The sequence below is a fragment of the Nematolebias whitei genome, chromosome 8, assembly GCF_014905685.2.
Source record: "Nematolebias whitei isolate Nwh7 chromosome 8, NemWhi1, whole genome shotgun sequence".
Taxonomy (NCBI): domain Eukaryota; kingdom Metazoa; phylum Chordata; class Actinopteri; order Cyprinodontiformes; family Rivulidae; genus Nematolebias; species Nematolebias whitei.
The window spans coordinates 5714242-5731868 of NC_056505.1; the positions used below are offsets into that span (position 1 = coordinate 5714242).

General features: G+C 37.8%; 2 protein-coding genes across 2 annotated transcripts in view; one reads left to right on the forward strand and one right to left on the reverse strand.

Moving 5' to 3' along the window:
- Positions 1 to 83: 83 nt before the first annotated feature.
- mrpl1 (mitochondrial ribosomal protein L1) lies at positions 84 to 12834 on the reverse strand. The gene is made up of 9 exons (XM_037680161.1): positions 12788 to 12834; positions 9911 to 10019; positions 8378 to 8633; positions 7729 to 7812; positions 7401 to 7472; positions 7032 to 7143; positions 6659 to 6759; positions 5204 to 5285; positions 84 to 214 (listed from the first exon to the last, which is right to left on the reverse strand). Exons 1-9 carry the CDS (start codon positions 12816 to 12818, stop codon positions 123 to 125), a joined length of 939 nt encoding a protein of 312 aa, XP_037536089.1. The 5' UTR covers positions 12819 to 12834; the 3' UTR covers positions 84 to 122.
- Positions 12835 to 13399: 565 nt separating this feature from the next.
- The window catches only part of cnot6l (CCR4-NOT transcription complex, subunit 6-like), a 13755-nt gene continuing 9527 nt past the window's right edge, over positions 13400 to 17627 (forward strand). Inside the window, exons 1-2 of the mRNA XM_037680859.1 lie at positions 13400 to 13507; positions 16127 to 16248. Coding sequence (XP_037536787.1) covers positions 16137 to 16248 — 112 coding nt within the window. The 5' untranslated portion in view covers positions 13400 to 13507; positions 16127 to 16136. The remainder of the gene's footprint in view (positions 13508 to 16126; positions 16249 to 17627) is intronic.

The window sequence follows — 17627 nt, forward strand, 5'->3', positions numbered from 1 at the left end:
AATGTGGCATGCCATGCAGAAACATTTGTTGCTGCTTTTGAAAACAGAATTAAAACTGGAAAAAAAAAAACATCATCAGGAGTAACAACAAAAACTTTATTCAGTACAGTCCAGGAAACAAGTCAGTCATCGTTTTCTGGCAAAACATCGTCACTGTTGAAGAAGATGGCCTCACTGGTTTGACTGGAGAGAGTCGCTTGCTCAACAAAAGGTCCTGAAGAGAGAAGAAAGATCCAGATGAAACTTTTGTTGACCTTTTAGATAAAAAAAAAAAAAAAAAAAAAAAAACAACTCCCCATTTAGAACTGTCTTTCAGCCAATTTTACTTCATGTGATTAATTTTATTGACCGCTTCATTGTTTTGTTACCTGCTTCACCTTTTTATTTTATTCTTATTGTAGTCTACCGACGAGAACCTGCTGTAAAAAATAATTTTAACATTTGGCTCCACTCCTGTCCACAACAAAACCACTGCTCTCTATTTTTTTTTTTTACATTTTGACATCCCAAAAAAGTTTTACTGCATACAAGCCAAAGCCTATTTCTAGACCAGGGGTCAGAGAATTGAAGCCAGCAGGGAACGTTTCACGGAACGTACATGTTGGATTTTTGTAACCAGAGTCTGTGCACTCGGATGTGGGGCTTTAAGCTCCGCCTACTCCCCCTCAAGCATTCATGGTGTCACATGAGCTTTCTTTTATAGCATGAAATAATTGTTTACAACTAAACGCACTAGAAAAATGATTGGAACTCACAGCTGTAGAGTAAGCACTTCACACATCATTTTGTTTATTTTTGTGTGTGTGGGGGGGGGGGTACATTCCCACTGAACTCCACAGCATCACTCATTCATTCATGGATGGATGGTGTCAGGTTTTTTTTTTTGTTATATTCTATTTCTTGAGTTTTTCTATTCATCTACATTTTGTGGGTTGTGCTTTTTTTTCCTTTTATAATTCCCATAATCCCCTGGGCTTTTTCACCTCCCCTAAAATTCGTTCTGTTTTTTTAGCATTTATCCGTGAACTTTTCTTGAGTTTCCGCGCGCACAGCAGCCTTTAATTTGCGTCTAAATGACTCCTGACAGACGGTAAAGACAAGTTAACAGGACAGTGTTCCAGTTTTTAACTTCCTGTTCCACTTCTGGCTGCGGTGGTCATTACATTTTGCAGACGGACTGTGTGCACCTCCTGCTGGGGCGTTGCGGTGAAAAGTTTTCTGGTACAAACTCAAAGACCAGCCTCTGCTGACAACACCAAAGAGTTCTGAAAGGCCCGGGTGTATTGGCCCGCATCGCGTTTCGGTGATGAAAGCTGCAGAGCCGTAACGAGGCGCGGAGTGAGGCGTTTCACACAGCAGAGGATGTTTTGTGCTGCCGAGTGTGAACACTTGCAGAATGAAGAGCCTCACTGGGAACATCATCATCATCATCGTCAGGCAGAAAGTGCAAACACTGGACCTCACAGAGCATCTGCTGTGTGTGCAGGCACACCTGCTGCTGCTGTTCTTTGGTCTGAAGCAGAAAGAATCTGTAAAATAACCTAAAACAAGAAGCTTGTTGTGCCTTTTTATCCGTTTGTTTGGTAAATGGGGTAAATTTAACATTATGACTAAAAAAAAATCGTAGAAATGTTGACAAGCAGGTGAAGATCAAAGGATTTGTTAAAAATCTTAAAACGGTAAATATCACTTGTTACTTAAACACCAACGCTTTTGCAGTGTACACGTAAAAGGATAGTGCAGACTTTGTGAAGTGGGGTTCAGTGGAAAGTTAATGAACAATAAATATTTTACCTGCTACAGATGGCTCTTTGAACGACCTCGGTTTGGAGCTAAACCCTGACTGGATCAACAAGCTAACGGCTAATCAGCTTAAGAGTTCAAACGAGGCAACAGGACGTCGTTTCTGCAGTGTACGTTCTGCTTTTTATCAGATTTCATCATAAAATGTCTGTTAAAATAGACGTGGTGTGAAGGTGTTCAAAGAGCTAAAAGAGATGAAACATTTTTTGTTTGTAACCGATTACGAACAAACCTACATTACCTCCACAGACAGCCTGTTTGGAACATTTTGTGTTTTGATCATCTAAAATGTTTTATCGCTACTAAAAATATATTTTCTTTGATATTCTGTGCTGAAAACCTGGAAGTGCAACAACTGTTTATAAAAACATGTTATGCTTCAGTAGGAAGTTGCTGATAATAATGATGTGGTAAACTTGTGTACACACAGAGCCACTGGATTGTTTCACCTGCTGTATTTTATTTTTTTTAACTCTTTACTCCAGCTTGTGCATTTTACTTCATCACCACCTGATACAGGTGATTTGTGAGTTTTTAATATTTATTTTAGAAAGGGTTTTGGTTGACCATTGCTTTTTGGGATTTTATGTCAGCCACACGTCTCGGGGACATATTTTGTTTTTAAACAAAATGAAAATAAAGTTTTTATTAATATTATTATTCAGTTTTCTTTTCTTTAAATTGGTTCTAACGTCCAACAGCTGAGTGACGGTAAAACACTTGGAGGCAGAGGAGAAAGAAGCTGTGAAAGGATTTAAAAAAAAACAAATTTTAACATGAACATTTCACGTTTAGTCAATAAAACAGCAAAGTTTCCAGTCGGGGAGTCGTAAAGGTGCATCTTTCTGTTCCCAAAGTTCATCTTGTTCTTCAAACAAGAAGTTTTCTTTGTAACGTTGGGCTTCATGCGGTAAACTACATTCAATTCAGTTCAGTTTAAAAATATTTTATTAATCCCAAAGGGAAACTAAATGTTGTTGCAACTCATTATCCTCGTTTCATTAAGAGATGTTATAGATGCTGATGGCTGTAGGCAGGAAGGATCTCTTGTAAAGATCTGTCCCACAGTGGATCTGAAGAAAATGGTTGCAGATGCCGTCCGATATGTCCACCCAGACTCGGCTAGCCTCTCGGTTCCCCCGGGCTGCAGGACCACCCGAATGCTGGGCTGAACTCCTCCCAGAGCGATGGCCACTCCTTCCAGCAGCCTGCCGAGCTCCTCGTTGCTGCGGACAGCCGGCCGGGGGACAATCCTGTCCTTGTGCTGCCACGAGCCGTGTTTCCTGCCGGTTCCAGGATCTCAGTTGTCAGGCACTTGAGCACAGCCAGCAGGGAGATGGGAATGCATCCACGGCACCTCGTTTTCTATTCATTTGACATTTGGGGCTATAGTTGAGATATTATGAGCTTTTGAGATGTTAATCAGCTGCTCCTGGTTGTAGAAAACCCCCTTGTTGATATGGTTGTGCATCATAACAAATGTGCAGAACTAAAATCCTTCCAGCTGCACAGCATCCGATACCAGAGGAGAAAAAAATCATCCAAAAAATGTGAATTAAATCCAGAAAAAGAAGAATTAAAGTTTCCAAAAGCAAAACCTCAGAATGAAAGTAACAAAGCTGCTCCAACATGCAGCCACCTCGAGCGGCGCAATTCATGATTGACTTGTATGGTATATTGAATAGTGCATGATTAGTACATCAGAAAACGAAAGAATGCTCATTTAAAAAAAACTGATTTCTTGGGGTTGTAAAGAACCAAAACTCAATAAAAAAAAAATGCAGCAGTGTAAAAGTTTTAGGACTTGAAAATAAAAAAACTAATAAGAAAATGGTTATTCTGCTTTGAGCTAAAGAGACAACAGCTTCGGTAATAAAACCATCCGCAGGAAAGAGATTAGGGTCAACGGGTTTACAGCATCTTCAGTGGCTCTGAATCTGCAGATTACTTCAAAGGGAGAAGACTTAATGACAATTTATTTAACAAACTCTAAACCGATTAGCATTTAGATCATTTAGGTTTTAATTAGGAGCTGTTAGAGGAGGATTACATTCTGAATCCTATTATTGAGGTTAAAGCAGTAAAAATGCAATCAAATGTTACAAACTAAAAAGTTGCAAACTTTAACTCTTATTTGTTGAGAATAAACACCGGCTGCTCCAACTGGGCTCCTACATATGAATAAATAAACGTGTAATAGATTTCTGTATTGTAGTTTTAGGATATGTTGAAAATGAAGCAGTCAGGCCGGATCCTGGCGGCCACATTTAAAGACAAACTAGTGACTATTATTCTGCTGCACATTTCAACTGGAATTAATCCATAAAGAAACTTCATAAAACAGAGAGACAAAAAATAACGTTTTGCTCTTTTTAAACCTCTTTGTAAAACACACGTTGAACTAAAGATTTAGGAATGTTCAATAAGTTTAAAATAGAGAACAAAAACTGCTGAACTAAAAAAATTAATGCCTCAAAACCTATTAGTGTAATATATTCTGTTAAAATGTACTAATTCATCTTTGTATGTCTGTTCTCTATTTTTTCTATTTGATGTTTTTAATATTTCAACAATTTAATTAATTTGAGGGGTTTTTTTTTCAGTTTTTAATTGAAACTGTACATTTAGATTATTTAAATTACATTTTAAAATCCATCTCTTGCATTTGATGCCTCTATTTTTTTGTTTAACTGATTTTATGCATTTCTATTTGTTTAATTATAGGGATTTACTTCTTTTAAGTCTTATAATGTTTTATTCTTTTATGTCTGGTGACTTCTGTTATGTCTGATTTATTGCACAGAACTTTGGTCGGGTGGTTGTTTCAAGAACTTCATAAAGTTGGTTTTCTGAATTTTACATTCATTTATTTATATTTTCTTCCTTTTATTTTCCTTTAGTTTATTTGTTTCTCCTCTTTACTTTCAAAGATGCTGTTTTAGGGTCTATTTAACTGAGAATAAATGGGTAGAAATAAAAAAGAGGAATATTTAATAAGTTTTAAAGCCACGACTGTGGATTACCTTTGAAAATAACCTTGAACTGACGCATCGTTTGCCTTTAATTGGCATCAGGATTTGAAAAAAGTAAATGGAGCTCAGTTTTTGCTCAAGTAAAGTCTAAAACTTCCATTTACATAGATTAAAAAGCTTAAATTCAGAGTTCATGATAAATCAAGCACATGTATGCAGCTAAAACTCCATTCTTTTGGCAGCAGATCTGAGAACTGATCTGATTAAAACCTTCTTCTATCGATCGCTCTGGTAAACAAAGACAATGTGGTGTTTATCCCCAACAAGCGGTCAGAGCACACACACATCTGTTGCAGCTGTTTTGGCTACAGAGATCTCGGCTCTGAGAGACTTCGGGCTCCGTCGCTGCAGGATTTGTGAGGACGTACCCATGTCTGCAGGTCGGTGAGAACAAACTTCAGCCATGATGGTTTTCAAGTTGGCCAAGATGTGTTCGTTGGGCATGTTGAGCTGCATGGAGCAGAAAACAGAGTGAGATCAGTTCCTGTTGTCGTCACTTCAAACACGTAACGTTTTCAACGCAACAGAAATTAAACTCCGACTTTAAAGAAACATGTTTTTAACCAGTGAACCCTCTAAGTTCAATAATCAAAAATGATTTATGTTTTCTGTGTTTTGGAGTTATTAAGGAGTTATACTAAAGGTTGACACTGCAAAAAATAAAAAAAGAAGTTTATCCTCAACAATATCTGAGTTATTTAAAAGAATTTACTCCAGAAGGTTTCCAGATATGCAATTCTGAAACGCAGGTCCACACTCAATAGCTGCTTTGCCATTGATCAAGTCAACTTTATTTATAAAGCACATTTAAAACAGAAACTGTTATCAAAGTGCTTAACAACAACATCAATGGGAGTAAAATTAAGGAAAAAATACCATACACTAATGATAATACTGAAGAATTAATAAAAAGCATTTAAAACATAGGATCACAGAAGAAAAAAAAAAAAAATCAGCACAACTCAAGACGGTTGTTCTCAGGTGGAGGTGAACACCCACTGTGACTCGTTTCCCCGCTCTGTGGGCGAGATCGTCAATGCAAAGTGGGCGGACATCTGTCCACTAACAAAAAGAGAAAGGTCTGAACCTGATGGTGCACGGCACTACTTTTGGAGCTTCCATTACTGAACTCAAGACAAAACTAACTACACCGCCCCCCTGCCGCCTTCTGCAACGATCGGAGAGGAAGTGGAGGTCCTGGTGTAGTTTGCAGTTTTTCTGGGCAGGTCGTCGAGTGACGTAGCTCCGCGGTGGACCAACTGCCGCCTGCTTGCGATAAAATCGTCACCTCGGAGCAGTTCGTTTGGAACCACCAACAAGGTGGCCCATAAACTGGGCTGAGTGGGGCGCGGGTACCACCAGTGTACCCTTAACTGGTGCGGTGTGGTGCAGAACCGATGAGTTTTGAGACTGTAGGTTGGAGTCAAATGTAAACAAAGCACTCAGCAGAATCTGCTGAAAGTCACGAGGAAGCTCGAGTCACGTGGCTGATGCATGCAGATGTTGTTTCTTATTTTATGACTATTAATAAGATTGTTGATAACAGTCTTTGTGACTTTGCATGTTTTTAAATCTTGGACCCCCCAAAGGCTTATTAATATGAGAATCCAAACGACTAAATACTTGTAAAGTAAAAGCTCAAATGCAGATGAATCCAACAAACATTTTAAACATTTTCCTAGCAAACTTAATTTAATATTCTCTCTTTATTTATAGGATATTCTTTTTAATTTGTGCGCTCAACACGTATCTTTATGTGCCTGAAACATGCAAACATGTCAGCGAGTTATAAAAACTTGTTTTCACAGCAGAGCTTGTCGTACCATAGCGACCTGCGTCTGGACGACGCATTCGTTCTCCACCATGAAGCCGTGACCCGTTTTAAACAAATTCAGCATCTTGGGAATATCGACACCGACCATGCCTGAGTGCAAACACAAACAACCAAACTCATTAAACATTTACAATTCAGGCATTCAACTGTTGTGATTATTTCAAAAGGGTTACTGTAAAAATAATGACAGCTTTATAAAACATAACACAGATGACAAACATCCTTAACAAAATATGGACTTTTTTTTTTAAATCACAGACTAATTTTACAAGCTTTTGTTTTGTAAATAAATCGCCAAACTCCCTCTTAAGTTAAATCTACGAGGTTCCGCTGGGCGAGAAACTAAATGTGATCCGTTTGACCTCTTTTGCTCTTCGGGAACTTCTTCCTCAGTTTGTTTTTCAGTGGCATAATCTTCTGCAGCATGTCAGGAACCGATATGTAAAAGTCAGCTGAAATCAGATCATCCAAGATCTGAAAAGAACAAGATCGTTCTGATTAAACTGAACAGAAACGCTCCTGCAGGTAATCCAAAGTACAACTTCAGAACAAAAGTGTGTTCATGTGAAGAAAACTAGATGAAGACGTGTCGTTTCTTTAACATCAGCCTGATTCTACGATCACTGCCCAACGGTAAAAAGCTCCCACACACTGAACTGTTCAGCTAAAAGAACTCATTAAATAGTAATCCTTCACTAACAGACACAGATATTAATAAACTCATCACTCACAGGCTGAACGAGCTCTGCTCCTCCAGCAAATGTTGCTCCGTTCTCCTTAGCAGCTTGGACCTGATTTGGGTCCTGCAGAGGAAATCGGACATCGTTAAATCTGATTTTAGGGTCTCAAAATTGACCACATCTCACCAGAATCTCTCCCATAGGTCGTTAATGTGAACATCCGAGCTATAACCTATAAACTGTGGCACTTGGCTAAATTATAAATAGTTTCCTCGTTATAATTAATTTAAAAAAAACAGCCACAGAAAACAATTCATCATCAGCGAACACACAGCTGCCTACGATGGTGCTGATGAGGGGGAAAGAAAAAAGGGGTTACCTCGGCGAAAACTACAACTTTGTTCATCTCCGTCTTGAAGGGGTGCGGCAGGAGCACGGTGCTCATGAAGGGGTCGACTTTTTTCTGCACGGGGACAAAAATAGGTTTGTTTGTTGTGGTTATGAACAGCCGGCGAGCTGCAGGAAGATAAAAGATGCAAATGATGTCATTCAAGGAGCAAGCGTGGGTAATTAGGTGTTATCTGGCAGCACTTGGAGCGTTGATGATTTATTATGAACATCATTTCTGTGGAAACAGATGTGGGGGGAGACGGAGCAGCTCTCCGCGAACCGACTGCAGTCCTGTGATGTGGAAACCAACCGGTGAGGGTTTTATTCCTCGGAGCTAATCCGTTTTCAGCTGACTAACCAAAACTGCTGCAGCAGCAAAGATTGATGCGCTATAAAGACGTTTCTGATTAGTGGAAGTGAGACGTGACCGTAAACTCCCGAACAGGAAATAAACCCAAACAAGTCCGACAGCGAAAATATGAAAGTAAGACGTTTGTGAGAACATCAGCGTTCCTCAGGTCGTCCTCTTCCGTTCTAATGAAGCAGCTGGATGACACGAAGAAAAAGAAGTGTCGCCCAATGCGTCTCGTGCCTGAGCTTTAAACTGAAATCGTTGTGTGCTGATGTTTTTCTGTTACCTTTTTCTCCAGTTTCATGTTGAGCCTCAGCTCAACATAAAGAGCCTGATCGAGGGGCGTGAAGTCCAACACCTGGAAACTCCTCAGCATGTCGATGGCACCGACTGCGCTATGGATCGTCGGGGGATAAAGCTTCCTAATGTAGACGTCATCTATGGGTACTTTCGCTACAAAAGACTTGCTTCTGTCTTTGTCAAGGATGGCCTTCTCTTTCATCACCTCCTTACTTGAAACCTTTTTTTTGTCTTTTTTTGCCCTGGCAAAAAAAAAACATACAGATTTTTACAAAAGGGCCGTAGTTCTAGTTGGGTTTTTTTTAAGTAGAATGAAGAATGAAAATGAGAAGTGTCTGAAAAACATCTAAATATAAAGAGATTTAACATAGTTATTTATTTTATATATAAATGATCTGGTTAAGGTGTCTGGAATCCTCAAATCTGTTCTTTTTGCTGATGATACAACATTTTTTTGTTCTGGTAATAATATTGAACAGTTATTGGAATCAATGATGAATGAGTTTGTTAAAATTCAGAATTGGTTTAAACTCAACAAATTATCATTAAACTTGGAAAAAACAAATTATATGATATTTAGTAACAGAAATAAAACTATTGATGTTCCATTTTTAATTGAGGATTCTGAGATTAGTAGAGTTAATGAAGCTAAGTTCTTGGGTGTCATCATTGATGAAAATTTGTCATGGAGGCAACATATAAACTCTGTTAAAATGAAAATATCCAAATCTATTATGATATTTTATAGAGTCAGGTATCTGTTGAATGACAGAGCGCTGTATTTACTGTATAATACAATTATTGTGCCACATTTAATTTATTGTGTTGAAGTTTGGGGAAAGGCGTGTAAATCAATTACAATGCCTATTTTTATTTTGCAGAAAAGAGTCGTAAGAATCATAACAAGAAAGCATTATTATCATCCAACAAGTATATTATTTTATCAAATGAAATTGCTGAAGTTCCATGATTTGGTAGACTATAATATTTTATCACTTATGTATAGAGCTCATAAAAATATACTACCTTTTAATATCCAAATGTACTTTGTGAAAAGATCTAGCTGTTACGATCTAAAAGGGAAAGACGTATTTGTTAAACCACAGTTTAGAACAAGTTTGAAGGGAAGATCTACCGTAATTCAGGGAGTTGGTTTATGGAATGACTTAGTAAAAGAGGTTAAGGATGCTATATCAATTTATGTATTTAAGAAACTGATTAAAATCAAATTGTTAAATGAATATCAATGATTGTATTTTGATGAGTATTGTATGAGAATTGTAAAATATTTTGATTTACTTACTTGTATTCGCTGTTTACAGGAAACGTTTGTTTGAATGGCTTATTAGATAAATAAGGAGCAGATTTAATAAGATTTTTTTCTTCATCTGCTACCTTTCATTTTATATTTAATATTTTGTTGTTGTTACATATATGTTGATTATGTTGATTGTTATGTATTTATAAAATGAATAAATAAATAAAAATAAAAAAAATAAAAAAAAAGAAGTTAACTTACTTGACAGCTGCAAAGGTCCTGATGGGTAGATGGTGCGGTGCAGACTGAGAGACAGCAGCGTAAGCCGGACCGCTGGACCTCAGCAGCTGCTGCTGACATCCTGTTAGAACTGCAGAAAAACAAGACTTTATCACAGACTTACAGGGACACTCGTATCACACAAGGATTACTTTTGATAAGATTACAACTTTAGAATTTATTTTTGAGATTATTCTCTTTTAGCAGCAATTTCTACTCTATTCTAACCTCTCTATTATACCGATGAAAAGACTCACACGGCTTTAGAGTAGACTAAACTTTAATTAATCCACCAAACAGTTAATTCGCCTTATAATCTAGCTGTTTAGTTACTCTTTTTTTTGCCATCTTATTTGTTAAAAAAAATAAAAATCTGTATGACTTTTTATAACTGCCCATTGTTGTCATCATTCTTTGTTAAATCAGGTGTCTCTTGTAAATGAGTCCTCGAGGCTCAATGGGATCTACTTGTCTAAATAAAGGTTGAATGAAACAGAACTTTTTCTAACGCTTTCAGAAATGTTTGTGGTTCCTTGTTTCATGCTGTAGAACATGAAACATGTATCTGAATATGTTCAAACCTGAAGCTTATGAAGGTACGATCTAAATGTGCTTTTTGAACCATTTGTTTAAATTTGGTGCAGCATCAGGAGGATGGCCTCATTATAGAAGTCACACAAAACCGGCTAATATCTCTTAGAAGCAACGTAACCGTCTAACAGGAACTTTTATTGATGCAAAAAATGAGAATTCCAAAGAAAACAGTCTCATTAAACTCTAATTTAATTAGAAAAATAATCTGAAAACCTGATCGAGTTACAAACATGAACAAGTCAGAGGTTTGTGGACTGAACTGAGAGAACCACTTATAGTTAGCATTTGTGTAAAAAACATAACTCTGCATTCTGGAAGGGTTGCAAAGATCCAAGCCCAATCTACCACAGAACCTCCTCCAAGCATTATAGGTGGGCTTCTTTGACTGATACAGAAATTACTCCTGAACAAGCACAAACAGTGTTACCGAAGATTACTTTAAGAACTACAATCTCTTCCTGATCCATCGTCCACTTCTCGTGGTTTTAGTCTATGTGATGTTCAGGAGTGAAGAGTGAAAAATGTTTGGATGAAGCTGAACTTTCAGGAGCTCCACGGAGACCACGATCTAAATAAACCGTTTGGATTAATCCAGGGTTACTCCATGGTGCTCTCTGAGTTTAGCCATTCTTGAGTTTAGTTTGTACAAAATACTTTATTTTGTCATGAGGATGTTTAAACCTTTTTTTTATCAGTTTCAAGCTCATCGTTCATCATGGCTGAGAAAGTTTTTTGCCATTTCACTTGTTTCTGACATTTTGGTAAATGTAAACTTAAAATGGGTAGTTTCTTTTTTTTGTGCTGAAACGTTTCGCCTTCGATCCAGAAGGCTTCATCAGTCAAGGAAACACACAACAAAACTCATTCTTCCCCCAACAGCTTACTCCAAAGTGGAACAAACCAGTTCTGCTTGTGATAAGATGGTCTCTTTGGTACGCCCCTCCTCCATTGCCGGCCCTCTTCCTTGTTGACAGTCTTGTCAAACTGGTTGAAAACAACAAAGTCTATGCTCAATAATCAGTTTTGTTGTGTGTTTCCTTGACTGATGAAGCCTTCTGGACCGAAGGCGAAACATTTCAGCACAAAAAAAATAAACTGTCCAGATGACCTGACTGAAAAATGTTGGATTGTATATCTGGATTATTGAGCATGGACTTTGCTGTTTTCAACCAGAAGGCTTCATCAGTCAAGGAAACACACAACAAAACTGATTCTTCCCCCAACAGCTTACTCCAAAGTGGAACAAACCAGTTCTGCTTGTGATAAGATGGTCTCTTTGGTACGCCCCCTCCTCTATTGCCGGCCCTCTTCTTTGTTGACAATCTTGTCAAACTGGTTGAAAACAACAAAGTCCATGCTCAATAATCCAGGTATACAATCCAACATTTTTCAGTCAGGTCATCTGGACAGTTTATTTTTTTTGTGCTGAAATGTTTCGCCTTCGGTCCAGAAGGCTTCATCAGTCAAGGAAACACACAACAAAACTGATTATTGAGCATGGACTTTGTTGTTTTCAACCAGTTTGACAAGACTGTCAACAAGGAAGAGGGCCGGCAATGGAGGAGGGGGCGTACCAAAGAGACCATCTTATCACAAGCAGAACTGGTTTGTTTCACTTTGGAGTAAGCTGTTGGGGGAAGAATCAGTTTTGTTGTGCGTTTCCTTGACTGATGAAGCCTTCTGGATCGAAGGCGAAACATTTCAGCACAAAAAAATAAACTGTCCAGATGATCTGACTGAAAAATGTTGGATTTTATACCTGGATTATTGAGCATGGACTTTGTTGTTAAAATGGGTAAATAATAATAATAATAATAAAATATTTATGTAAAAGATAATGTAGTCTAGATTTGACCAATCTGGACTAGATTAATCCTTACATATTCAAACTCTTTAAAACGGTCTGTAAAAATTTGAACTGCTAATTAAATGCTGAAGGGGAACATTGTGCTTCTTTTTGAGCATCTCGAGTCCAAATGAATCTTTAAACAAAACGATGGTTATGTCAGAATTGTGTTGTAAAGATTATTTACTATATGTAGCATAATCCAGACTAAAATCCGACATTAAAGTACAAATGAACTTGCTCAGAGGAGAGCGCTTGCTAAAACATGTGAACATCTTAAAACCGGAAGCCCACTTTAATAAACGTTTTGACATCAACTGATACGAAATAGTTTGTTTTCTAAATAAACTTTAAAAAACGGTAAACGAATCGCACATTTCAACTTAAAAACATAAATCGTAAACACCACAATAACTGACCTTTCCACATAACCGACGTGCAGGTTGCCATATCTGCTGCTGATAGTCCGTGTGGAAACAAATGTTTATTCAATGGTTCCGTAAAAGGAATCTGCCGCAAATCTTCCTTTAAAATAAAACTGGCAATTCGTGTTTAATTTATTTAAAATTGACAATAATTTATTTGAATAAAATTAAAATAACTTTAAGGATTTATTCGCTCTAAGCATTATTCGGCGTTCATTTTTAATACTTTATTACATTTGAAATTTGGACTTATAAGGACACATGATGTCAACTAGCTGATTTGTTACTATAGTGAAGGGAATTATTTAAAATATATATATTATTTGTGTTTATAATAGCAATAAATGTTCTAATTTTGGTATTAAAATGAAAAAAAAAAATTGTTTTGGTGTATGTATGTTAAGAAAAAAAAAATCTGCCAGAAACTAAAGGTTATGTTTTTTAAAAAAAAGTTCCACACAATTTCTGCTTCACTTATGCAATAAGACAGCGAGATAATGAGTTTATATCATTTTTTGGTGGTACAGAAAATCTCGTGAACACGTAGACGGGAGACATGCGCGCTCCCCGGCGTGACGGGCACGAGCGGAGGTCGCGTTTGTTGTTCTTCCTTCTGTTTCCGAGACGTTCAGGGTCTAAAGGGGTTCAACAGCCTCGTCTGCATGTCTCTGCCAGGTCCCTCAATAAAACCTCATCCACCGCCCACGAATGAAGGTAAAGCCAGGTTTGAGTTTGTGCTTACGCTGGGGAGGTTTTCAGGAGGTTGTTCGGGGGGTTGCTTCCGTCTCGACCGATTGTCTTGCCCCGCTCTAAAGCTCTGGTGAGCCCCGGGTGGCGTGCGCCCAGCCGCCGCCAGCGGAACAAATCCAGCGCGGTGCTCCGGAGGCGCCGCACGGGTAACGCGGCTGCTGCTGTGCGGACGTTATTTTTATTAGTTAATCGCTGGTTTGCACCGACAGGCGGATTAATGAAGGGTGTGTTTTCCTTGGGGTCAGATGTGACAGCTGTGGGTCGAACCTTGCCCGAACGGGCCTGTCGGTCCACGTTACGCACTTGTCACTTTTGACACCACAGCTATGTTTGGATACCCAGCTGTTGCCACAGTTTTACACACTTAAACACAACATCGATGCTGCACTTGTAAATGTATAAGATGTAACTTTATTGATCCCGCAGGAAACTGTTGCGTTACGTTAAAACTTTTCAACTTTTTAAGCAACATTTTCCATGTTTCCATATATGAGTCTTGAAGGTGTAAAGTCAGAACCAAAAAATAATAAACAAACCACAATTTTTAGGGGGGGTTAAATCAAAAACTTAGGTGTGTTTGTTTACCTACTTACCAATTACATTTGTTTACCTACAATGACTACAACCAGCAGATCAATAGTTGGACTTTGTTTACATTGAGTGCGTACCCACATTTCAGAGTTTCTTATCAGCATATTTAAAAACTACCAGGACAATAACTTTCAAATTGTACCATTTGGTGTAGTTCAGAACAGAAGTTTTTGATGTTTGATTTCATTTTGCAGTGATTATGTTTAAATTGTTGAACACTTCTCATGGAATGATGGGTTTTCTGCACGTCTTCGTGCACTTTTGTGCCACCAGAGCCAGGAGACCACAGCCGCTCTGGCTTCTTGTGACCTAGCAGAGTGTAAACAGGTTATGTAATTATTTTTTTCTAAAGTTGTTCAGCACACGCTTATCGTGGCTAGTTCTCCAGCCTCTAGAGCTCTTCTAACATTTATATTCATGATGCTCACAAACTTGTTGGATACGAGCATTTTCAGAGCCAAGTGTGTGTTTTTAATTTTATTGTGAGGATATTTGTTTTAAAGGCAGGACTGCGATTAGAACCGGTGGGATTTATTGACAGCACATGAAATGTGACTCCATTTATTTGACTTTGTGACTTGAATACGAAAGGAAAGAAAAAACAAGAAGTCACCTTAGGAGTAATCTGAGCTCAGAGCAAGTGATTATTTAGATTATAAATAAGTTTGACTTAAGGTCAAGAAGGCTTGTTTTAAATCCTGCTACAGATAGAAATGTTTTGAATTTAGATAACCTTAGATATTTAACTTTTATTAATTGACTTTTCATGAATGTGAATGTTTTGTACAGCAGCCTGAGACGACTTGTGTTGTGACTTGGTGCTCGATATAAATAATTGAATCGAATTGAACTTATTTTTTAATGTGTGCTCTATTAATCTGTTTATGTTTTGATCAAATTTATGAACAGTGGGGGGTTTATTTGGGTTAAGTATGGCTAAAACTAATTAGAAATGTCTTTTACCAAAAAAACAAACTAAGACTGCTGTCTTAAATAGTCTTTCAAAAGCTAAAATGTGACTTGATTAATTTCCCTGACTCTTAATATAATTAAATTTATAACGACAGCAGTAATATTTCCATGTACAGTAACTCTTAAATAATTCCAATAAAACTAGTCGCAGCAATTTGTTAACAAAAAACTACTAATTTTAAAGCTTGTCAGGTCAAAACAAAGAGGTCTTTTACTTTAAATAAGAGATTTTTTATGTTGCTTGATAATAAACTGAATATTTTTAAAGACTTCTTTTATTTAAAACACAGATTAATGTTCATTTTACTTCAGGTATGTTGAATACGGGGTTTGTTTTAGGGTTGATAAAGTTTGTTTTAGTCAACTGCACAAAATACTGAAGGTCATTCTTTCAGAAATGTTCTTTTTTTTATCGCTTACATGATATGATTGTTTAGATTTTGTTCAACAAATTAGGTTTACTCATCTCTGTTAAATTGGCTGTAAAGTATTCATGTTTTCCATTAATTCAGTTTCTAAAGCTTTGAACCACATCACAGAACATTTATTTATTTTACACATCCTTAAAAGAACTTGGAGCACGCTTTGTACAAATGTGCTGCAGACACTTGGATTGTTGTTTTTATTTAGTGTTGTGTTCAGGGTGTAAAGCTTTTTGCTAAATGTTTCAGGTTGGTTGTAAGTTTCACGGTTGTTTTTATTTTTGTATTTTTTACGTGAATGAACTTATTACAAAAATCAAACAGCTGATTGTTTTAAAAAAAGTTTGAATGTCTTAAATCAAAGTTTCCTTTAGTCATATTTTAAATTTGTACTTCACATGTTAAAAACATTAATTTTACATTCTTATGCTGAACTAAGGATTATTGTATTAAATTTTTTTTCTTCTTCATCTCATCAATAACTAATTTGTTAAAAATGTGTTTGTTTTTTCCCATGATTTTTATTAGATTTACATTTTTTTAGTGTTTGAGAGTAAAAAGTGTGCCATCAAACAATAATTTTTGCTTTGTTTTTCAGATTAACAGGTATGCCAAAAGAAAAATATGACCCTCCAGATCCCCGCAGATGTTACACTATCATGCCAGCCGAGGAAGCAGCCAGCGGGAAGAAGTCTCACTGGGCCGAGCTCGAGATCTCTGGTGAGTCCAAACCACCCCGTTGGATCTGGTTCCATTTAGAGACGAACAAAAGTCCCTTCCTGACACGTTCAGCAACAGAGACACATGAGAGACGTCACTCCAGGTTTAAAACTCAAAAAGAAAGATGAACAAAATTACCAATAAGACATAAATATTAAAGTAGAAAGTTCTCCATCTCCATCTTGGGACTTAAAGGAGCCGTTTACTGAAAATACCGATGGGTCCACATACGCCTTCATCTTAAACTGGACGACACAAACTCCTGCCAAAGAACTCCGGTTTCTCTGAGAAGAGCAGGTTTTTGCCTTGTTTGTTTAAAGTGTCACAGAAATTCAAAAGTTAACGACAATACCAGCCAACTAAAAGGAACGCTGCAGAACAACAGTCTGAAAATGTGTTTCGTCGTCCGTTTCCTTTGTTTGTTCGTTATCGATGTTTCGTCAATCGTTTGTTTGGCTTTTTGCATCGTGTTGGTCAAAGTATGCACAAAAGCTGAGTGGTACTGGACCCGAGAAGAAATATTACTTACTCAAGCGATTGATCGTTGACTTGTTTATTCAACTGGGAGAAGTCTGAATGGTCCTCTGGGTTAGAGTGGGTCTTTACCTCGGGCGGAGGTGTTCAAGTATCTGGAGCCTTGTTCACAGGCGACGTCAGGCGGGAGATGAATTGATCATTTGGTCTTCAGTTAGCAATTAACTCATCAGTCCAAACAGTTGTCATACAAAGAGCTGTCTTCAACACATTAAATATCAATTGTCCATAACATTTCCACAGAACCCCATTTCTAAAGATCTGAACTATTGTTTTAAAATATTGAGGCTCCTGTGTTGGGGGAGAGTCGTTGCCTCAGGTGGAGGAGTTCCAGTATCTTAGGCGTCTTGGTTTGAGTGACGGTAGGATGGAGCAGAAGATGGATCGACAGGTTTGGGCCTCGTCCTCAGTAATGAGGGCGTTGCTTTGGTCGATCGTGGTGAAGAAAAAGTTGCATCAAATCAAAATGCAAAGTTCTTTGTTTACTGGACCATCTACGTTCTGTCACCAGTAGTCATGACGTATGGATTTTGACCTAAAGACCAAGATCCTGGATACAAATTGTCAAAATGAGCTTCCTTCGTAGAGTTGCGGGGCTCAGCCTTAGAGATGGGGTCAAGATCTTTTGGCGCTTTGCTACTCATCAGTACCGTACCAATTAAGGGCCTGCCCACTGCTGGTACCCACCCCACTCAGCCCAGTTTATGGGTCCATCTTGTTCTTGGGTACAAGCAAACCGCTCCAAAGTGACGATTTTGACGTAAGCAGGCATCGGCCATTGACTGGTCTGTGGAGCTACATCACTGGATGACCTGCCCAGTCAAGACCAGAGCTCCATCACTGGA

Excerpts from the sequence above, each read along its gene's own strand:
- mrpl1 (XM_037680161.1), bottom strand. The coding sequence starts at position 12,818 with ATGGCAACCTGCACGTCGGTTATGTGGAAAG. Across the intron at positions 7,813-8,377 it reads ACATGAAACTGGAGAAAAAG|AAAAAAGTCGACCCCTTCAT; the intron begins GTAACAGAAAAA and ends GTCCCCGTGCAG. Across the intron at positions 5,286-6,658 it reads TCCAGACGCAGGTCGCTATG|CTCAACATGCCCAACGAACA; the intron begins GTACGACAAGCT and ends TGCTCCATGCAG.